The sequence below is a fragment of the Notolabrus celidotus genome, chromosome 15 (assembly GCF_009762535.1).
Source record: "Notolabrus celidotus isolate fNotCel1 chromosome 15, fNotCel1.pri, whole genome shotgun sequence".
Lineage (NCBI taxonomy): Eukaryota > Metazoa > Chordata > Actinopteri > Labriformes > Labridae > Notolabrus > Notolabrus celidotus.
In genome coordinates this window covers 17,062,852-17,086,293 of record NC_048286.1, presented here as the reverse complement: position 1 = coordinate 17,086,293, position 23,442 = coordinate 17,062,852, and the positions used below count along the sequence as shown (strand labels likewise).

At 41.1% G+C, this 23,442-nt stretch overlaps 1 protein-coding gene and 1 long non-coding RNA gene across 2 annotated transcripts in view; one reads left to right on the top strand and one right to left on the bottom strand.

Annotated features, from left to right (window-relative positions):
* Positions 1-1,354: 1,354 nt before the first annotated feature.
* The window catches only part of clcn2a (chloride channel, voltage-sensitive 2a), a 49,944-nt gene continuing 27,856 nt past the window's right edge, over positions 1,355-23,442 (bottom strand). The window contains exons 6-23 of the mRNA XM_034702339.1: positions 23,080-23,160; positions 20,704-20,782; positions 19,686-19,811; positions 19,470-19,554; positions 19,042-19,143; positions 17,244-17,328; positions 15,197-15,352; positions 15,043-15,112; positions 14,851-14,961; positions 14,110-14,323; positions 13,868-14,001; positions 12,613-12,851; positions 11,995-12,106; positions 11,800-11,846; positions 7,503-7,541; positions 7,314-7,418; positions 5,086-5,172; positions 1,355-4,905 (exon numbers count right to left, since the gene is read on the bottom strand). Of these exons, the coding sequence (XP_034558230.1) occupies positions 4,390-4,905; positions 5,086-5,172; positions 7,314-7,418; positions 7,503-7,541; positions 11,800-11,846; positions 11,995-12,106; positions 12,613-12,851; positions 13,868-14,001; positions 14,110-14,323; positions 14,851-14,961; positions 15,043-15,112; positions 15,197-15,352; positions 17,244-17,328; positions 19,042-19,143; positions 19,470-19,554; positions 19,686-19,811; positions 20,704-20,782; positions 23,080-23,160 (2,388 nt within the window). The 3' untranslated portion in view covers positions 1,355-4,389. The remainder of the gene's footprint in view (positions 4,906-5,085; positions 5,173-7,313; positions 7,419-7,502; positions 7,542-11,799; positions 11,847-11,994; positions 12,107-12,612; positions 12,852-13,867; positions 14,002-14,109; positions 14,324-14,850; positions 14,962-15,042; positions 15,113-15,196; positions 15,353-17,243; positions 17,329-19,041; positions 19,144-19,469; positions 19,555-19,685; positions 19,812-20,703; positions 20,783-23,079; positions 23,161-23,442) is intronic.
* Positions 12,299-12,959, top strand: LOC117826351. The gene is made up of 2 exons (XR_004634024.1): positions 12,299-12,371; positions 12,547-12,959. It is a non-coding gene; the product is annotated as an uncharacterized LOC117826351 (long non-coding RNA).

The following is a 23,442-nucleotide window of genomic DNA, read 5'->3' as shown; positions in this document are numbered from 1 at the left end:
CTCTGCCAGTGTCTTCCTTTCACCCAGAGCTCAAGTTTTGTCCCTTTCTCATGCTATAAACACATTAAAAACAGTAAATACTCACATAGCAGAAATCAAACAGGCAGTTCAAGTGACAAGATTGAGAGTCTACATTGCCCTTATTGAATCAGCCCCTATAAAGCCAAACAAGGCTAAATGTTTCATAAATTATACTCATGGTAATTACAATGTGCTTCATCATTATTTGGAGCCCTGTGCTAAGCTTGTGGACCTTTGGAAGCTGCCTTGGTTATCTGGTGGACATTAGGGGTTTGAAATGGACGTAATATTTGGTCATGAAATAAATACAAAAATACAGACAATGAGATGCTGTGACATGGAACTCTGCAAAGACTGCAGAGTGTTGTAAACAATTGAATCTGGGAAACTAATGATAATACTGGTGCTATTAAATCACCTTTTACTGCATTATTACTGTTTCTTTATTGCATATCAGCCAACACTGAACCAACACAACTATGAGTTCATATTATAAGCCTTTAACTCTGGCCCTCTCATGTGTAGGTCCAGTGCTAGTGGATAGGTAGTTGTTTGAATTCATACCATCACTGTGCTCAGAATAATCTTCCTCGTCTTTGTTCTTCTGTGCTTGCTTTTGGATTATTTAACCCCCCCCCCCTACATTGCTTGTGCGTGGCTACTTTCTTTCCGTGTGGTGTTTTTAGTTATGTTAAGGATGTTGTTTTGGCATGAAGACTCAAATTGGGGTCATGAGTCTGGACCAGATTTGAGCACGGCAAGGAAAATCTCAAAAAGTGTCTCTCTCATACACAATCTCTCTCTCTTTCTCTCTCTCTCACACACACACACACACACACACACACACACACACACACACACACATACATACAAACAAGCGCAACCACATTCATGTAAGAGACGAAGCTGGTAAGTATTCTACTTATTTTCTTGTTGTCAAAAAATCCAATGAAAGAGCAAGGTAGTGTTGTGTTTGTGGAGGATCACTCACTGCAAGTTATTCATCTCCAAAACACACAAACACAACAGTCTCTAACAACTCTATATTTTCCTACCACTGAAACAACAGAGTCAACTGCTTTAGGACACTTAGTGGCTTTTTTAAGTAGTAGTCAGCTTGTTGTACTGTGTGAAACATATTTCTACAGTTGTTTTATAGATACATAGTCATTTCCCATTTTCCAGTTATACTTCACTGCCCAGCTGTTCAAGGACATCATTTTAGATATCTCTAATGGAACTTCATTGACAAATAAGGTCATCTAAAAAAGTCTAACTAAACAGGTTTTTCCATAAATAGTGCCCTCGCACAAAACATGGTTCAAGGACACTGTAGGTTAGCAAGGAATAATCCTTCCTTTATTCCTTCTTCTTTTCCTAAATTAATCACAAGTTAGGTGGCTTGAGCATGCCTAAAAATTCTCAACATTTTAAATACTTATCAGATCTGGCAGAAATGTTGATATTTTGGTGGTCTTGCAGACACATTACATAAAACAGCTGCATAGTCCCAATTACAATTTTAAAAGTAGGAACCCCTTTATCAGGGTACACACAAGATAATCAGGCCAATAGACTACTCTTGATAATGGAAACTCCAGTTTAAACATCTCATAACATCTGCTCTATCTCTAACAGGCAGGTATCCCGCCGATATATTCTTCAGCTTCAGAATGATCCCCTCCACCTGCCACCTTGATCTTGTTTGAGGACTCCCCATGACCCTGGAAGCTGTGTTGCTGCTGGGAATAACTGACCACAAAATCAATCTAGGAAAATTGGTCCACACCTTAAGTGATACACAAGACCCCTGAGAGTCAGCAAAATCTGTGCTTCTTTGTCTTTGTCAAGCTGAATGGTAGGCAATGGTTTGGCAGACAATGGTTTGGCATGAAATGTAAAGTCTCTGGCAGGGAAGCAACCCAAGCCGATGCTTGAAGTGAAGCAGAACCAACAAAAAGGTATTGCGCTTACATCTAGTGGAATCGGTTCTAAAACTAAACCTCAAGAGAGGGACTCTTATCACCACTTTTCCAAAATTGGTAAGAAGCTGGACAGTGTGGGGTTACTCACAAGCTCTGTGCTGAGACCCTCAACAAGAACTAAAGTTACCAATTTGGAAGTCATGGAGCGAAGGGTCCTGAATGTTTGAGACTATGCATCACACAGCAGTTCAGAGAGTCTCATGTGGATCCCTGAACAATGTCCTACAAATATATCTAGAAAAGAGAGGAAGCAATGAAGAAGGACATTGAATGGCCTGAAACAAGTTCTGGAAACCCGTTCGATAACTCAGGATGACTGAAGCTAGCTGAAGACCTTGATATTCAGGGGAAGCCAAACCAATATCCTTAGCAGAGGTTGCTGAGGCAGTCAAGGACCTCCTTAGAGGTGGGGTGCCAGATGTAAATGCGATTGGCCCTGAGATGCTGAATGCTCTGTTGCTGGGAAAAACAAAGTCTTTGCTAGCACATCTATTAAGGTACTTAGAGTTCTGGGGTAGTGGATGTCGAGGTGGAGTGGCAGACCAGGCTTGTTGTTCCTTTTTTTTTTTTTTTTAAAAGGAGCCAGCAGTGTGCTTCACTTATGACATGATTATCACAGTAACATACTACTAAACCAGCCAGGAAAAGTTTTTCTCAAGGTAGAGAAAAAGAAGTCTCAGACCAATTGATACAGAAAAAACAGTGCTTACTCCATCCTGACTGTGGACACTTATTTCTATCCATTATTTCTAGGGTGACTGGGGAATCATGGGGTGCATGGACAAGGCCTTTGACCATGTTGTTCCTAGCTAATGCAGAAGTAGAGGGGTACTAAGGACATAGTCATGAAGCATCAATTGCTGATTTAATCAGTGTAAGTATTGTGTCCACATCTTCAGTAAAGTCAAACACTTGGGTGTTGGTCTTGATCTGGGTTCTCCCTGCTTATCCTATTTCTGATTTCCATGCACAAGATTGAAGGGATTATCAGGGAGTGTCCAGTTTTAGGACATCAGATTAAAATCCCTGTTCTTTGCAGATATTGGGGTTCTGTCGGCTGCCACAGTGACTGCAGAAGATCACAGCTTAAAAAAAGACGCTTGAAGTGAAGTGCTTGGTTTGAGGGTTACCACTTCAAGAAAGTGCTTCATGCATCTCAGGGTGTTGTTCAGGAGGGAGGGAAAACTGTATTGTGAGCTCTTCAGACAGGCTGGTGCAGTGACAGCACTAATACAGGTTTTGTACTGGACCATCGAGGTGAAGGAGGAGCTAATCCACAGAGCAAATCTTACAATTTACCCGTTGATCGATGTTCCAACCCTCACCAATTGACTGGAAAGTGGTCCTAAGAATGAGTTCACAAATATAACAGCCACAATGAGAGTCCTCAACAGAGTGGATGGGCTCAGCCTCAGAGATATGATAAGGAGCTTAAACTCCAGGGAGAGCATGTCTACAGGTGAGGTGGCTTGGACACTAGATTAGGAGATTTTCTGGGTATATCCTACTGGAAAAGACCCTGAGGTAGACCCAGAGCTAATCAGGATAATATTTAGCATTTGGCCTGGGAATCTCAAAGAAGGAACGTTAAAACATTGGTGGAAAGAGGGATGCCTGGGCTCATTTGCCAAGCCAGCGGCAACAGAGACCTGGCCCAGATTATGCAAAATAAAATGGACAAGATTGGGCTTCTGTTTACAAAATAAATCAGATAGATTGAATTTTTTACACCAACTATCTTTTTCCTTGGCTGGTGTCTATGTTTCCCACGATGTTAATTGACTGCTGACTGTTTGGTGTGAGTTCCAGGTGTGTTATGCTTGTAATGGCTAATGAGAGATTAGGAGCTGGCTACAAAAGGTTTAAGTAAGATCACTCCTTTTGTCCATATAACTCCACAACCCCAAATATTTTCCTTTTAAACTTGCAGTCTCCAGTTTCATCCAGCACTGAGTCAAGTGACAACACATACTGCAGCACCCTCTTTAAGTGACAAGAGGTGCTGCAGTAAGTGTTGCTGTATATGTGGAAAAAAACCTTGAGTGTAAAACCAAGAAGCTCTCCTTGGAAAAAAAAAATGTAATTAGAGGGAATGAAAGAGCCAAAGACAAGGCAGTGAAGTCAGATACAGTGTGAGACCAGCCCATTGTCTGTTTAGGATTCGTTAAAAATCAACAAACTGAACAAAACGAGCTTTACACATTTACACAGTCGGAAACACAACATTAAATATCACATCTACTCACGCTCACTCTCACATGCTTGCTCCTGTCACAACCACATTAGAAACACAGGTATCTAGGCTGGACTTTGAGGTGAGAGTGACCTCTAAAAGTGTAAGAAACATCAACATTCATGAGGCGACAATATGGATCCCAGCTGATCACTCTGATTGATCCCCTGTGTGGGTGGGGCTGCCCTCTCCCTCAGTTTCTGATTGGTCCTTGTTTGATGATGGACTCCCCTGTTCTTGCTCCATTTCATCCGGCTCAGGAGTTTGGCTAGGGGGTTCATAGTCACAGGCCAGTTCTGTTTCCTCAGTGTGGGAGGGGCTGCAGTCAAAAGTAAAGTCTGATTGGTCCTCGGTGAATGAGGGACTTTCCTGGAGTACCAACTCCGCTGAATCGTTTGTGACATCACCGGGGCTGGTTTCAAACTGCAAATCTGATTGGTCCGAGAAGTTGACAGGGATCTCATTGTAATGGAGATCTGGCTGATCCTCCACGTCCGGAGGGTTTGGTTCCCTTGGTAAAGAGAGCCCTCTGTGGCGGATGCACAGCTTGTGTAGTTCTGTTACCTCAGATACACTTGTGGTGTTCCCAGAGTCACGGAAGCTGGCCAATGGAGGGCGCACTTTAACTCCAGTCACTGTCACTGAGCCCTCGATGGCCTTACGCAGCTGCACAGAGGCCAGAGCCAGAAAGGAAAAAAAAGACAGCAAACATCCAGGGGCAGTGAAACAAGGTAAAGGAAGAGAAACAGGAAGAGGGAGGGAAAAGAGTGAGCATTAATCATTGTATATGGAATAAATTCTCATATCAGAAGCTTTAATAATTTAAGTAAATTCACACATGCACACCTCTTTGAGAGAGACCACTCCAACCAGACGTCCCATGCTGGTCACATATGCATGATCCAGACCCAGCAGAGAGAAGATGGTGTGAGTCTGGGGAGGAGAGGAGATGGATCAAGGATTGGAAACATACTACAAGAGTTGTGCTGTCTTTTTTTGCATTTTGGATCAAGGGTATAAAAATGTTATATCAGGGTGAGACAACATGTTACTTCTATTTTTTTGTCACTGAGTGAGAGAAGGCAAAATAATATTGGACAACAACAAACCATGTATGTAATCATAACATCCACAGTTAAAGAGGAACTGACGTCATTGAAGACGAGCTGTTTTAATTCCCTCTTACCAGCTGTTAGACAGAGGTTGACTGTGTGCTACTTACACTCATGTGCAGAGGTTGTGGTACATTTTGTATTTTGCTTGTAACCCAAGGTTGATACTAGTGTCTTCAGTTTTAACCAGCAGTAAGCAAATACATTGGATTTGAAGAATCACATAAAAAAACATCATAAAAAGCAAACTTGCACAAGTCCATTTTTAACATAATCGTGAACAGTTTTGGCCTGAGCTTGGATTCCCATGAGACATGATAACCAGCCTTCCGCCAGCATTAGCTGCCTGCTAACACCAAGCAGTAACCTCTGGTGTTGAAAAATGAAGCCAGCTGAAAGTACAAAAAAAAAATGCAGTTCCTCAAGTGTCACATCTGTAGAGATTAAGAAGTCAGAGTTACACACACATTTGCATAATGAAGGCACAACTGAGTTGGCTGACAGATAGGCTGAAACCCTGCCTCAGCTCCACCTCTCTACCTGTTTCTAGATTGATCAAAAATAAAGTTGGGTCAGCATTTCCAACATGGCGACCACCATCATTGGATTTCAAATGTCAATGACACTACATCCAGGATTAACGGTCCTTAATGCTAATTTGAGTCCAGCCACCTACATTTTGCACATCATTTTGGATTCTTACTGAACATTTTTGATAAAAAGTTGTGATTTTCTTTGTTTTTACATTGTGTTTTATTTGCAGTCATTAGCGGTTATTCAAAGAATCTGGGGTGAATAGCACAAGGCGCCTAATTCTACTTTACAGGAAATGACCACATGCTTACAAAGAGGAAAGAAAACCTATCGCAACAATTTACAAGATATAGAATCATGGTATACTACTGAATAGAGGCATTAGAATATGTCAGAGGACTCCACATTTGGGCTTTAACAGGACACATTTATCTCCACTGTATGTGCCCTCTTGTATCCTACTTACTGGCCAAATCTGTGTTCTTGCTCCAAGGTAGGAAGAAAGTAGGTGTTCGTGTTCACCATAAATGTTTGAGTTAACATTTTAGGGTTGGCATCCACTTCAAGATCCCCCTGTTTTGAATTTAAAAATCCCCAGTTGGGTTTAATCATTGCCTAGAGCAATGTCTCTTTCTGCAAGCTCTTTCTCAGTTTCTACATTTTAACAATGATGCATATTTTTATGTAGGCTGATGCATAAAAACAACAATCTGTATCAGTGTTTTACTAAAAGCTTCAGCATAAAATTTTTGACCTTATGATTTTATTACAAGCGCTTCACCGAAAGTATGCTCTGTGTGGGAAGATCACTCCTTCATAAACACCACAAATAATAAGAACAGCTGATTTCAGGTGCACTGGGTCAATGAAAATATGTAAACACTACAGCAGTAGTAACAGAAAGTAAACTGGGCTGGAGCAATTCTTTTTTTATTTACCAGGAGCAGGGATTATAGGAACTGAAACTGACACACATTTCTCAGTGGCATTAGAGGACAGGACTACATTCACTGTCTTTAAAAAGGGGATAACACAACATTCAGAAGGTACCCAGAGAAGATCAGCCACTCATCAGTTTAAGATGGCTGCGGCTAAACTCAACGTCCATCTGACAGAAAAAAACGAAGCTGAAGTTGACAAAAAAATGCAACAGAAAGCAAACAGGCATGCTGTTATTGTGAGTCATCCCCCGTGCTGCATCAGTTGTCATCCACAGTGACGCACAAGCAGTTACACAAAGTAAAAAGAGACATTCATAAAAGTAGAGCAATCAAGTTCAAATTCAGTGTTTTTCAAAGCACAACTTCTATTTTCAGGTACCGTATATATCAATCATTTCTATGGATTGAAAGGAACAAACAGGCCACTGAGGTTAAAAGGTTCCAGTCTAATCCAAAGTGTGTTGAAAGATTTTTGTTGATGTAGTACCTTGTGCAGAGATGTTCGTTCCACCAGCTGGAAGGGAGCCGGATCAATCTTACAGTTCTTAAAATCGACCGGTTCATCGAGCTGCTGCTCCTCCCACTCTGCTATCTGGAAAGAGAAGAATGATCAAAAACCTGACAACTTTGCATCGTAAAACTGTCTTTTGTGCATTTTTGGTTGATTTGGTCTCACCTCTGATGGGGACATACAATCTTCCACTTCTGTGGAGTCCTAAAAATAGAAAAATACGAGTGAGAAATATATACTTACATACAGAGGTAAAGGACTCCAGCACTATGTACACTTATGTTACAGTCGTATTCCAAAATGGATTAAATTATCATTTCCCCTCAACATTTTCCACACAATACTCCATAAGGACAAAGTGAAAAATGTTTTGTATACATTTTTTGCAAATTAATTAAAAAATAGAACACTCAAATATCGCATGTACATAAGTATTCAGACCCTTTACTCAATACTTTGGCAGTGATTACAGCCTCCAGTCTTCTCAGGTATGATGATACAAGCTTAGCATGCCTGGATTTGAGGAGTTTCTCCCATCCTTCTTTGCACATCCTCTCAAATTCAATGAGGTTAGATGGGGAGTGTCAGTGCACAGCTATTTTCAGGTCTTTCCAGAGATGTTCAATCGGGTTTAAGTCCTGGCCCTGGCTGGGCCACTCGAGGACATTCAGAGACTTGTCTTAAAGCCCCTCCTTTGTTATCTTGGCTGTCCGCTTAGGGTCATTGTCCTGTTGGAATGTGAACCTCCGCTGCAGTTTGAGGTCCAGAGCGCTCTGGAGCAGGTTTTCAACAAGAATCTCTCTGTACATTGCTGCGTTCATCTTTCCCTTGATCCTGACTCGTCTCCTAGTTCCTGTTCCTGAATAACATCCCTACAGCATGATGCTGCCACCACCATGCTTCACTTTAGGGATGGTATTGTCCAAATGATGAGCGGTGCCTGGTTTCCTCCAGACATTCAGGCCAAAGAGTTCAATCTTGGTTTCATCAGACCAGAGTATGTTGTTTCTCATGGTCTGAGAGTCTTTTAGGTGCCTTATGGCAAACCTACTCCAGCTCCAACCTGCTCCAGAGATGGTTGTCCTTCTGGAAGGTTCTCCCATCTTCACAGAGGAACGCTGAAGCTCTGTCAGAGTGACCGTTGGATTCTTGGTCACCTCCCTGAACAAGGCCCTTCTCCCCCGCTCGCTCTTTTTGGCCAGGCGGCCAACCCTAGGGAGTGTCCTGGGGCCTCATGTGCAAAGGATGCGTACGCTCTTTTTCACGGCAAAAGTCAGATGTATCAAGAGTGAAATGACTATGGAAGTAGTCTCGCGCCAACTTCATGGCTGGCGTACACATGATTCTACAGCTGTTTATCGTTCTGCACAGATTCATACATCTGGATATTTTTTTGGGTACAAAGTTTTCTGGATTTGATCGTGCGCCATGTTTCAGTAGGAAACTGGTGATTTCAACTTCTTTCATTTAGGTATGGTGGACACCACTGTACTCTTTGGGACCTTCAATGCAGCAGAAATTCTTCCCCAGATCTGCACCTCGATACAATCCTGTCTTGGAGGTCTACAGACATTTCCTTTGACTTTATGGCTTGGTTTGTGCTCTGACATGCACTGTCAACTGTAGGATCTTATATAGACAGGTGTGTGCCTTTCCAAATCATGTCCAATCAATTCAATTTACCACAGGTGGACTCCAATCAAGTTGAATAACATTTCAAGGATGGTCAGAGGAAACAGGATGCATCTGAGCTCAATTTTGAGTTTCAAAGTAAAGGGTATAAATACTTATGTTCATGCGATATTATTTTTTAATTCATTTGCAAACATTTCTATAAAACATTTTTCACTTTATCATTATGGGCTATTGTGTGTAGAATGTTGAGGGAAAGAAATAATGTAATCCGTTTTGGAATAAGGCTGTAACATAACAAAATGTAGAAAAAGTGAAGGGTATGAATGCTTTTCATTCCCAATGCACACAGAGTCAGAGGCAGCTTAATTGACCAAGTATATGTACACATGAGAAAAATAAAACTTGATGTTTTGTTTACTCTCAATGTTACACACAGTTCCAATGGGAATGACCATACAGATTAGATCAAGGACAACAAAGCTCATCAAGGAAAGGTCAAATAAACATAGAGCTGTCAAATAAGAAAAAAAAGAAACAACACACAATGTTCATAATAAAATCAGACGTTTCTTCTAACAGTAAAAAGAGATACACATAATGACAAGAAATAAACAGAAAGGAGGATTTGTTTGTTGGTGTCAGTTTGGTGAGTTGAAGTCGGAGGTTCTGAGATAAAAGTTGGGGGACGGTTTGATCTGTGCCTCAAACAGAGCAACAACACCAATGACACCATTAACTCTAATGAACTTAAAATGAAACACACAACAATGTCCCACGCAATCACACCACCACACACCGAACGATCTCAAACATCAGAAAAACATTGAATTCAGACTAATTAAAAAGGCAATCAAACGTTCACCACTTCAAGGAAATTGCCCCGTCTCTCTCTCTCATACACACAGTAGCTCGCACTAACTCTGCACAGCTACTCTAATGCTTCAGTCTGTGCACCACAAATATTTTGGTCCAGCACTCACTACGTGCGTGTCGCAAGGCAACGGTTACTAGGCAACAGTCTCTAGGCGGCAGACAATCTTACCGCCATGGAGATCCTCACTCGTTTGGACTTGGGCTTTCTTTTTTCAGGAGGAGCCGGCCCAGCCGGGCTCTTCCAGGTAGGGAGAGAAGGCATCAACACAGCACAACATTAACACAGCATCAGCACAACCGGACAGTTTTAGCCCCTTCCATGGTTTCACGGCAACATTGGATCCCAGTCTGACTTCTACGGGGAGAAGTGGCTGTGATGTGAGCACAATGTTGCTGAAAGGGTATAATTACTACACCACTAATGAAGATGGGGGCACTACGTCTGAACAAGGAACCAATGTTAATGCAACATTGGATGATAGATACACTGCCAGAACAAACATTTTCAAACACTTTGCATTTAAGCATTTATGTTAAGCACTAAAGCCCTGTGTTGTTTTCCTAAAATGAACACATAAATTACTGATAGATTTAAAAAACATTTCCATGCTTATCAGGGACACCTTTACAAATACTTGATCAGCCTGTTTCACCTCCTAAGTCAGTATATCAGTGGCTGAAAAACAAGGATAGAAAAGAGCAAATGTTTTAATAACTTCTAGAAAAGGTCCTCAATAAATAGGTGGGTTGACATGAAATTTGATTTGCTCATGATAAAATGTATCTTTGATAATCTTGTCAGTGTTCTTGTCATAAGGCCAAGCTTTAATTTGACCCAAACTTCAGTCTTTTGAAAATTAGTTGGGAAAAAAATGATATTAGTGTGTTAACACTGTCATTGCAAACATGCTAGAATGTGCTTTAGCATTTAGCTCAAAGCACCATTGTACCAAAGAACAGATTACATAAGCTGCTGGGGTCGTAGTAAATAACTGGATGTTCATCAAAACACTTCAGCTGCTGCACACACTAGAGAACAAGTTAGCATCTACTGTACGTGCCTCTGAACAGTGAAGTAGTAGGTAGCCTTTTATAAAAATGTAAAACAGAGATGTAGAAGTTACTTTCATACAATGGTCATGTATAACACATTAAACCAGAGCCAGGGTTTGTTGTTACCTGTTTGGATTAATGCATCAAGGCCTCAGCTAGAGACTTTTACATTGTTTTGATTCACCCCTATCAAAAGTCCTACCCCTCTGAAGAAAAATACAGTGCATGTTACTGATAACACAATTATCTCAATTTCCTACTGGCTCCTTTTGTGTTCTAAAGGGATTGACTTGATATTTTTACTTGTTCTTAAAAATAACATTTTAATATGGTTTTGAATGACAAAGAGGCGTATGAGTGAAATATTCAAGCAAAAGACTTCATGTTTAATAGCTGCATTATTCCAACAAATGGAGATATGTTGAAAACATTGTCCCGAAATTCATCTAAACATTTAAATATTCATAAACTTTATCCTGATAATTTCTGACAAATAGGGAGTTTATAATGACAGGCGGTCAAGCGTAAGCAATACAACCAAAAACTATGAATTTTTTTCTGACCACTGTCTACGACAACATCACATGTTGCTTAACCAGAAATGTTTAAATGTGGGATGTTCAAAAAGCCTTTGACTGGCAGTGTATGTGTTGTGCGGTGAGGGGGGCAATGACTCACAGACGTTTTAAAGCAAAACTCAACGACCACAGCATGAGATCACACAGGAAAACCCCGCTGCCTGTGGGAGGATCCTGCCTGTACGCAGGAGAGGCAGGAAGACGAGGTGGGCGGCTTATGCGTGGACGCGGAGAGAGCACACACACCCACGCATACGATACGTGTCACTTTCATACCGCACACTTGCACCCACATTAATATTACATCCTTGTTTCTTTCTCACCTCCAGCAGCTCCTTGTCTTGGTCTGCACAGGAGAGGGTCTGAGAGCCTGGGGGAGGAAAAAAAATCCATTTCTGTTCAATTTAGTCAGGAAATATTACTTTTTTCAATCAGTTTGTCTCTTCCTGTGTGTTAGACTGTTTGTGCATGTGTGTGTGTGTGTGGGGGGGTATTACACTGCAGTGTAAAGTACATACTATTCGGTGTCTCTGTGTCACTGATGGCAGACACTGTTTTCAAGGCAGATTTCAAAGGAAGCTGAACATTGGAGACCACTGGGCTGAAGGAGGACGACTCCTCTGTGGATATCTACATGGAAAACATATTAACAGAGAAAGCCAAACACAAGAGCACATGCACATACATGCACACACAGAGACACACAGACACACACACACACGCACACACACACACACGCACACACACACACACACACACACACACACACACACACACACACACACACACACACACACACACACACACACACACACACACACACACACAGTCCAAAAAAGACAACACAAAGAAGACAGATACAAGCACATGCATGTAAACAAACAGGACAGCACAGGTAAGGGCACAGACGACAGAGACACAGAAGACATTTGTTAACATTGTAGAAGAAGAAAAAATGACTTTTATACACATTTTAACCACTTACCACGACAGATGTCCAAAATACCCTCATCTGTGCCTTTACCTACTGAAACATGCTTCACACATGCTGTGTCCTCTTAACTCTACAGCTACAACCCATCCCAATCTAGACTTCGCCCCAGCCCAGCCCTGGCGCCCCCGGACGCCTGTCACACCTGTTGGGTGCTCACCAGGAAGCGAACCACTTGGCGAGTGTTGGCGGAGGCGTTGCTGTGGGAGTGGGCGCAGGGGGAGCTGGGGGTGCTGTCACTGGTCAGGCTGGGCAGGTGATCATTGGTGCCATTGTCCTGGGCCAGCTGGCGAAGGTACTCCAGTCTCCTCTGGCGGCCCAGCTGAAGGGAGAGCAGAGACTGGAGCTGCAGTCGCTCGATGGAGCCCAGTAGGATCATGGACTCTGAGAGAAAGGGAAACAAGGGGGATAATAGGGGATGGGGAACTTGTGAGGGAACAAGGTTGAGGTGTCAACACAGACAAAGATCATAAAAAGAGGTAGAAAACAAAAGGCACGAAACAAAGTTTGTCATTGATGTGACTTTAAGGTTACTAGACTGTATATGACATGGACGGCACATAGCTCCCTCTAAGTGAAGCCAAAACTCTTAGAGCTCCCTCTGTTGACTGGGTATAGGTTAAGAAGCCTCCCCCCGTTGGATGGAACATGGCACAAACTAGAAAATGTTAATATACATCAAATTATTTTTCTCAAACATTATTTTTTTCATTATAGTTAGTTCTCATCGTGTGGGATTGTAAGTGTTTCAGAGAAGTTTGGTTTTAATTACTTATTTGATGTTTAAAAAAGGGTGAAATGATATGATTCACAGCTTTGCTGACAAATGGGGGCTCCTGCAGTGTTCTTTACAGGATTAGCAAAGTACAGCAGGAGCAGTGAGAGAAAATGTAACCAACACTTACGAAAGAGTCATTGAACCTTCCATAACTGAGTCTCTGCTTCAAATCAACACCAGAATCTGTTTTGTTTTGGACTGCACTGACCTGAGAGATCCTTGATGTTTTATCAGTAAGTTAATTTTGTGATTTGGTTAGCTGAAGGCATGTGACGTCAGTTCAACAGTGCCACCAGCCAGATCCTTTATGGGCTTGCATTGGCCACAAAAACACATCACCAGCGCAATATGTCAGGACTCATCAAGGCAGGATTTTTGCTTCACTTTTTTACAGTGGGAGGAGACTATACAGTACACAGTTAATGGTAGTTTTTTTTTAGTTTTTAAACACGCTCTATTCTAAATCTGAATCCTATTGACCATGTCCATTTCCTTTTTACATCATGCTGCCCATAGTAAAACATCTTTTGTTCATTTTTTGCTTATTTTGATCTTGTGAGAACATTGAGAGGGGCCCCTAAGAATTATGGTATATTATTATGTTGTTTTGCCTTGTGCTCACCTCTAGATTCAACCAGGGCCAGTGTCTTGAGCTGACCAGTCAGCAGCACCTCCTGCAGATCTCGATAGGAAGCACTAAGAGTAATGAAGCGCACATCCCTGACCATGATGTCCTCCACACGGATATTATACTTCCTGTAAGATGTAAAGAAGATGACAGAAAAAGGGTAGAGAAGTGAAAGATACTCAAATTTTTGAACAAACAAAGGGCATGTATAGCAAGCATTGCAAACAAATACTCACTCGTGATGGCCCATGCCCAGCTCAGGCAGATAAGGAAGTTTCTTGATACGGATGATAGAGTCGTACAACGATGGTTGGAGGGACTGGGCCACGGCATTGGCCAGAATCACAGCGATCATCACAGGCAGGATGTGGGAGATCTGACCAGTCAGCTCAAACACTATGACCGCTGTGGATACAGTGTGGGTGACTGCTCCAGACAATGCAGCAGCACCTGTGTGGGAGGAAGTGAATTAAAGAAAAAACTTTTTTTTGTCTGGTCACAATCTATTCACATACATTAAATAAAGAAGCGATCAATGAGTGAACTTGCACGCTTTTAAAATGACTTAAATATTATACCCTTTTTTTATATAAATGTGGAAAAGTAGTGCAAGACTTGACTGTAAGACAGCAATCATAATAAAAGATTTCCTGCAGAATGTCACTCCAATTCATAACATTTAACAGATTCCTGTCACACTAAGCAGTGAGTCACATCCATGGCAATTTTGTTTTCAATGACTTCTTTTTTTAGCATTCAACTTCAGTGGAACCAATTTTCATCAGTCACATTTTTTTTGAGCTTGTAGAAAGTGATGAAAATGGCATCAGGTTGGCATCAGCGACAATTTCAATCACAATGGTGAGTGCAGGAGTGGCTCGGGCACAGACATGGAGACAAGAGACATCAAAATCATGAATTTTGAGGCAGTTTGTAAAAAAATATGCACATCTAAATAAAGAAATAAAGTAACTCACCTACGACAGCATAACCACCAGGAACTATAGGATACACGCTGCCGTCAGCATGTATTCCATCTGGAAACATGGTTGCCATGATCTCTCCGACAAGTCTGCCAAATCCTGCCCCTGTCAATCACACACAAAGAGAGGAAGTTATTTTTAGGTGTTATGACTGTTGCTAAAGGAAGAAAAGGAGGCTAGACTCACCGATGAGAAAAACTGGCATGAAAGCTCCACATGGAACAGGCATGGTGGTGGCCACAGCAGACATCCAAAACTAACACAGAGAGAGAGAGAAGTTATTTGATGAATCTTAAAAAAAGTAATTCAATCCTTTTTTTGGACATGAATGCAAGCTCACCTTCATAATGATGAAGAGGACGAGTGTGATGAAAACGTTGACCTGTGGGTGTTTCCAGGCATGGTGGTGGCTGATGTAGTCAAACTCTTCCGCCACCCCATGACGGCACCACGTGCGGTTGTCGAAAAGTGCGACCAGAGACTCGTGCTGCGTCAACTGATGGATCAACACACAAAAACAAAGCTAAATACAAGGTATTTTCCCAGTTCACCCCCACAGACAGGTTTAGGAGGCCTTTATCATCACAAGGTCAATAGCAGGTCGCAAAGGTTACAGTATTTCATTCGGTTGGCTAATATTTAAATTTTTCTCTAATTGTTACAAAAACCTCCCCGATGAATATATTGTTGGTACTGAGTGGATTTAACCAGTTTTATTTTATAGTAGGAGCAGAAAAGAGACAGGGTTTGAGGTTTGACATGTTACATGCTCTACCAGATGTGCTGCCAGGGCTCCCGAAGATTATTGTGTTATTGTTTTTTTCAATTCTCAATATTTCTTAAAGGTGACATATCATGCAAAATTGACTTTTTAATGGTTCTTTACCTGAAATATGTGTCCCTGGCATGTCTACAAACCCCCCGAGAATGAAAAAAATCCATTCTGCCCGTTTTGATTTCTCCACCTTTCTGTAAATGTGTGTGAAACGAGCCGTTTCAGACTTCCGTGTTTTTGTTACATAACAACAATATCCGGTCTGTCACGGAGTCAGAGCTCGGAGCTTGTTCAGCCCATAGACTGTATAAAATAATACTGATTCCCTCCTCCGTTTTTCATTACCTGCACAAATGTGTGCTAACAAGGAGCTTAGGAGGGAGGCATGCTAGTTGTAGGCTGTCTTAATAAACACAAAGGTCGGTTTTACTCCCCACGTCTGCAGATTTGAAGATCTAGTGGATGATTTTTATTTATCATGGATAAGTGCTAGCGCTAGTTAGCATAGCTACATAGCTACATGTTCATAGCTGTAGCTGTAGCTGTAGCTGTGTACCAAGACACACGTCTACATACTGATAAATAAAACAACAAGAAACACTAAATCTATGACCAATCGTTCAGATGCAGGCGCCTCTCCGTCAGGATCAGATTCAGAGGGTTGAAGTAACGTGATCTCTGAGCAGCCGTGTATATTCAGCCAACATGTAAACATTAGATCAACGTGCTGGAGAGCCGAGGCACATCCACTTCCTGAGGGGGCGTGGTCAGAGGGAAAACAGAGTGTTCTGATGAGGAATGAAGAAGAGGACTTTTCAGGCATGCCAAAATCTGATTTCAAAGTGTTTTTTTGAGCATAAACTTTAAAGACATGTTTTGGGGACCTCTTAGACCAATATATATTGATGAAAAAAGCGTGATATGTCACCTTTAAGAAAGCAGAATAAAGCATCTACAGGGTCAGGGTGAGATTATTCAAACAGATTCAGTGTTTTTTTTTTAACCTACAAAAGAAATCTGTCTGATTCTGTTTTCTGCTGTCATTCTTCCTTGAAGGATTTTCTTTGTGTAAAGGAAACTGTACAGGGAAAAGTATTCGTCTCTCAACCAAACAGAAGAATTTCTTTCCTGTGTCAAGGTTCAAATGAAACTAAAAAGCTTGTTATGTTGGGCTAAATGTGTGCTCTACATCTCTGCCTTCAGAAGCAATGTGAAACTTTACATTTCAGTTTATTCAAATATCAAGCCTTTATAGTGGCAGCATGGCGTGGCTCCTTCCAATTCTCCTAGACCAGAGGTTCTTCTTCTGGGTTTATATTTGATTACACAAATACTGACATGTTGCATCTTGTACGTTTTTGATTCAGCTCCTAAAACTCAACTCCTATCGACCATCAATTGAGAAGCATGTTAGAAAATCCTAACCATAATATATACTAACATTGTGTCAACAAGCGCATCACATTTCTGTAAACATTATATGGCTTCTTCTGTCAAAGAAAAGGAGCACAAAATGACCCTCAACCTGACATCAACTCTCACTTTGAATCACCATCAATCCTCCAACGGCATGCTTTCATACTGTCATGAGAGTGTGAAAGTATTTTCTCACCTGTCCAGCCATGAACTGTCCGAAACCCGGAGGGAACGTGAGTGTGGAGACCAGCAGGGTGACGAGAGCCGGATACACCAGACGCCTGACAGGAAGAGAAGGACTGTGGGGTCATTAATGGGCGTGTCTGTCACACTGTTCTGTATGTGAAAACTTGGTTCCAAGGTAGTGAAGAGGAAAGAGATAAAAATAGTGAGGCTGACCCAAATGACACGGCAAATTTACCCTCATTTCCCAAAACTCTATTAAAACTGACATAAGAAATCAAGCCAGTATTAAACACAGGTTTAGGGGCAATGAGCAGGACTCTGATCCTGTGGAGGTTTATTTACAGTTTGACTGTAAGTTTTCTATGTAGCTTGAATATTTCTAAGTTAAACTCTTGAGGAAAAGAAAATCCCCTTGTGGAAAGAATACTCATTTGAAATCTTCAGAATCAGAATCAGAATCAGAATCAGAATCAGCTTTATTCGCCAAGTATGCTTGAACACACAAGGAATTTGACTTTGGTAAACTGTGCTCTCTTTGTACAAGGCATAAGAATAGGAATAAGAATAAGAACTACAATAAAAAATAAAATGAAAATATAATAACAATAACCTTAGCTATAAATACAAAGAAACAACAAATAGCTTGACTAATATGTACAGGCTAAAATAATATGATAAAGTGCAGTGGTGAGTTGCAGAGGTAGTTTGATCGTAAAGATCAATACTTTCTCATATCTCAGCTGAAGCTACAGCCACCAACTAGTTAACTTAGCTTAGCTTAGCATTAAGAGTGGAGGCAGACATTTTTGACTGGGGTGGCCAAACTGGGGCAACTGGACTTTTGCAGAGGTGACGTGAAGTATGTGCTAACACATTGAAATGAATAGCATTTATTCGTCTGTCCTATCTAGATTAATAATGTCTACTTGAATACAAGCATTGAACTATCCAAAATATATTATATTCCTGTTTATAATGTTTTAACTAAAATTGAAGTTGTTAGCGGGCTGTTTCAACACAGCCCAAATAGTTGATTTTAACATGGGTCCCACCTTAAGGCGTTTTTCGACCGCAGGAACTTTACCCAAGAAATAGGAACTTCACCCCTGAACTATGTGCGTTTCGACTGGAGAAACCAGGGTCTGGATTTAGTTCAGGGGTAGATAATCTCCCCTCTGAAAAGCCCCTGCTTGGGGGGTAGTACTTTTCAAAGGTCCTGGGACTTTCGGTTGAACATAACGGTGTTTGTGGAGTTAACACAGTTGTTGAAACACAGAGGGAGTTCCTGGGAATGCATACTAGTTTGTTTTTTTTATTAAGATTTCAAAATATTATTTAATATAATTTTTTTTCTCCATGCGTCACTGGCCTGATTTGCACAATCTACCTGTGACTTCAACTCGCGGTTGAAACGCATACAACAATGGGGGCACAGGAACCTTTTAGTTTTTGAACGGACGTTCTAGACCTGCCATGTTTGTAAAAGCATCTTGAGATAACATTGTTGTGATTTGGTGCTGTATAAATATATATAAACATTGATTGAGATTGATTCCCAGGGTGGTCATAGCCACTCCTGTCCACATCCTTGATCTACCCCTGCTTTGGAAAAAACAAGATCGCCTTCCTCCCTAATTACAGCTGTATGCTAAGGTAAGCTAAGCATCTCTGGGCAGCAGCTTCCCACTGCCATTCAGATGCAAGTGTCATACTTCCTTACTTTCTAAAACTCCGCAGGAGAACACTGAGTGCATTTCCTTTAATGACAATCCATTAAAACAATTCAAAATCAGAAATCAGATACTCACTTCCTCAGCAAGAACTTGTTTATGGTCTTCTGTTTCCTCATGCACTCCACAATCAGCCGGTTCAGGTAGACGAACAGTGCTCCACCAAAACCACAGGCAATCCTACACAAAGGAAAAGACACCAACGTTTGGTCTGTTGAAAAACAAAAAACACTACTACACTGAGAAAGAATTGTGATTTGTAAGAATGGTTACGTGTTGTTTTTGTCTATTTATATGCTCTGGATCCAACCTCCACTTTTAATCAGCAGAGTAAAAAGTTAATTTCATGCCCCGTTCATCAAATACAAGTCAACCTTCAGACACTCAATAGGAGGCCGCAGAGGAGAACAGAGCTTTATTAGAGCTCGGATCTCTCGGGTAACTCGGGGCGCCAAACTGCTCAGGGATCAGTTTAATGTGGAACCAGTCCTGAGAAACACACTTACCCAAGGATGGCAAATGCTGGCAGCTCCTGAAGGTCAAATGGGAAGTCCAGGCGGAAACGGGTCTTAAAGAGAGCAGTGATGGTCTCTGAGGAAAAAGAGGACTGTTCTCACTCTGTGCAGACTGTACTGCATTGCATCAGACTATCAAAAAAGGCTGCATAATGACTAACAAGGCAGATATTTAAGAAGATGTTTTTTTAAGAAGTAGACTTTTACCTTCCTCCTGGTTCCACACTGCCAGCACTCTGAATATGAAGGCACTGAAGGTGGCAGCAAAGAAGCCCCTCCAGTAGTTCCTCACAGCGAAAAATGTCGAAGTGACCTCAATACTGAACAGCACCCCTGAGTGACACAAACCGAAACCTTTTCAAGAGTTTCTCAGATAAATAGTTTAAACAGCTTCCTTTAGTACTCTTCTCCTTTGAAAAAAAGCATCCGAACAATTCTTTAAAAAAGGTTTCACATCTACAAGCACTTCTCTGTCATCATCTTGAAATGTAACAAGTCTTACAATTAGCTAAGAAACATTTTAACACCTCACTTGCCGATGATTCACACAAAAGCAGAGAGACATATCACAAAGCTCACTGTCTAAATCCTTTCTGAATGTGGTGTGTTTCCTGCCACCTAATCAATTTGAGTCAAATACTTGTTGTCTTTGAACTCTATTTTGGTCCCTACCAACTTCTATTTTTATTTCTTTGGCTTCTTTTTTTTTAACAGGACTGAATGGCAGGAAGGATTGTGGATGACATTCACACAACCGTGTCCACTGTCTATTGAGCATCTGTTCTACAGTTAAGCTACGCCTGCACCTTTCCAAAAGAGCCACTTCGTTAGCTGCTAAGTGTCTCTGTCTGTTGTTTGGTTCTGTGGAAGTTGTGTAAAGCAGATTTTTAGAACTTTTTGTAGCTGTTTGTCAAAAAGAGCCAAAATAGACAGCAAATGAGATTGATTTGACCTACGAATGGTGCCAGAGGGAAAGACACAGGGTCACCTAAAACAAAGAAATATCCTTTGAGATGAATATTGGTGCAAGATTTAACACCAGGTTGGTCAAAAGTAGCTGAGACACAGTTTGCTGCTCTGAATCAAAGAGTAAGATGGATGGACTGAAAAAGAATGGCACCAACTTCCCTGCTATGGGGTAAATATTCTCATCTAATTAGATCCCATAACAACCAAACATAATTAGATATCATTCAATCAGAGTGGACAGCCATTTTTTCCTTACCTCCAATAGGGGCAGCAAAGCAGCAGCCAACACCCACTGCACAGGCAGCCGACAGCATCTCCGTGTTCCTCATCTCGTTCTGTCCAACAAGAACCAGATGTACACACAAATAGACACACACAAACGTACACACACGCAAGCATTCAAGCCAACACGCATACACACGCAAATGCCAACGGATGTAGAGTACATATACGTGCAAACACCACAGACACACAGAACAAGAATTGTATTTCTCATGAAAAACAAAGTCTGTTGTTTACAAATGCAACAATTTTACTGTAAAAGCTGCAGCTGTATTTTTTTTTTCACATCTATCATGGTTGCATTTATGAATGGAGGGATATGGAAGCATTGAGCAATAATCGAAAAGCTAGGATTGAGTGTTGAAATCATGGCATGAGGGGTTTGTATAGGAGCAAAGGCAGCACGGATCGATGCCTCGCTGTGACGGTTCACTGAACAGTATCAAACAGCGCACACAAATGGGAAGGCATCAATCCATCTCTGCTTCTGAAATGGACAGCATGGATTATTGATGACGATGGAATTGGCAATAAAGAAACTATCTGATACGTGCATTCGTACCTTGCTTCCCTCAAAGGGCTCTTCCTTTAGCAGTAAAGGTGAAAAAAAACACACAAAGAAATAAATATGTGTGAGTGTTATCTGTGAAAGTGTAGAGGTTACCTTTTGTTTTTTGATACTGGAAGTCATCCAACTTATTATCCAGACCACACAAAGTCAAACAAGCTGAGAGGGAGCTTCAGCAAACACAGTCTTGATTCCACTGTGAACTGAATTAACATTTTCTCAGAGTAATTGTGTTTAACGGGGACATTGTCGACTCTTGGACTACTCCTAATAGTGCTGACAGTGACTGCAGTCCGTCTTCTTCACACTAATGGTGATGCTGCTGCTGTTGGTTCATGGAGGAGAAACACAAAGGCCAAAGTCCAGAGCAGGAATGAACAGAAGGCCAGGGTGAGGTCTCACATGAGTGGAGGTCAGAGTGTCAGTCCTGGGAATGGCAGAAAGTCAAGGAAACATCAAAAGCTTTTTATAAAAAGACATCTCTGAGTTTTGTGCTGATTTATTTTCTTATGCTTTGTGCCCATCAAAAAAAGACACCAAAAGATTCAGAAAATCCCAGTTTGGGAAAAAAATGTGATGCTCCTTACTTTCTGGCAGCCATTATGACCTGAAGAGTAATGGTTGAAGGGAAATCAAAGGATACCTGGCTCGGTTTGTACAGAGCAGCTTCCTTATGTGAAAGTATACTGCTAGGATGAGTCTAAAACAAAAGGCTTGTTGTCAGAAATGATGCATTTGGGCATTTTAAAGCACAGCATCCCCCAACCAGATAGTCTGTTACCTCTCAGTGACCCACAAGCAGCAACCTTCAGTGTTGAAAAATGGAGCCAATGTGGACGGGCTACAAAAATGCAGTTCCTTGAGTGTCCACTTGGAAGCTGGCTCCAAAACCAGAGAGACCCCATTTGCACCCATGTTAAAAAGTTATTGGAAAAAAATGCAATATTTCGAAGTGTGAGAAAATAGTCAAAATTCTGATGTTAAAGTCAGCAGTCAGAATTCAGAGCTTTTTTTCAAACTAACTCCATTTAGTGGCACTAATCCTCTTCTATTGATGTCACTGAGAGGTGTCCTTGTTATATACGGTCAATGTTTCAGAACATCTCAACTTGTGACACAGAAGTCTGTAAGGGCTCTATCATCCTATTGATATGGCTTCTTGTAGTCAGAACACACAGTTTGGTATGAAAGGATGAAGTACTCAACACTTACCATTTTTATGTAATGTAAATCACAATTAAATTTGATTAATAATGAAGCGACAATAAATTTTGGAACAATTTACATCAGCACCAGAAATAACATGAATGGCGTTTAAACCCACTCCCTGTGAGATAAATGGTTAGGATTGGCCAAAGACATCTATCTGAACACTGGGGGACAGACACATCTGTCAGAGGAAATAAAGCATCAGTTATTATACTTGTGTGGTTCAAAGGCTACAGCACATTTCATCCATCACCATGTCTATACTCACATTTATCTGAGGCAGATAAGGGGTCTAAAAAACAGTATTCTGTTCCTTACATGGATAATACTCAGTCTTGTACATGACACAAGACTGGAGCACTATTCCATTCAAGCTTAAATCTGTGATTTTCTTTTTTACTGAAGCAACAATAAAATCTGCATTTGCTACCAAGAGAGATATAAAAAAAAACATGGACAATGTAATTATAAAGAGCACCAATACCTAAAGCAGATTTATACAGTTTTTAGTATTTGACCATATTCTATTTTACACGTCTGAAAATGTGCATTGTTAGCTGTTACCATCCTCACCATGTAAATCCCTCCAAAAAGAGCAGCCATGAATTTGCTGAGGAGAGCGGCGCACAGGCTGGCAACATGGACAAAGGGACCCTGAATGGCAGGATGGAGAGACATCAGCATGTTAGTAGACAGGATGCGACTGAAAGAACCTTTTAGCAGTGAGTAGAGCAAGTGGCACTGAAGTGAAGCCGCATTTTTTAAGATCATGCTCAACAACTTTACTGTCCCCCCAAAATAGGAAACAGTATTAGCAGTTAAGATCTTTTATTCTCAAAGCCATGACTTTAACAGTAACAAAAGAGGTGAAATTAATAAAACACAAACTGAATATAAAAACTGTCATGCAATCTGTCTTCATTACTTTTTACAGCC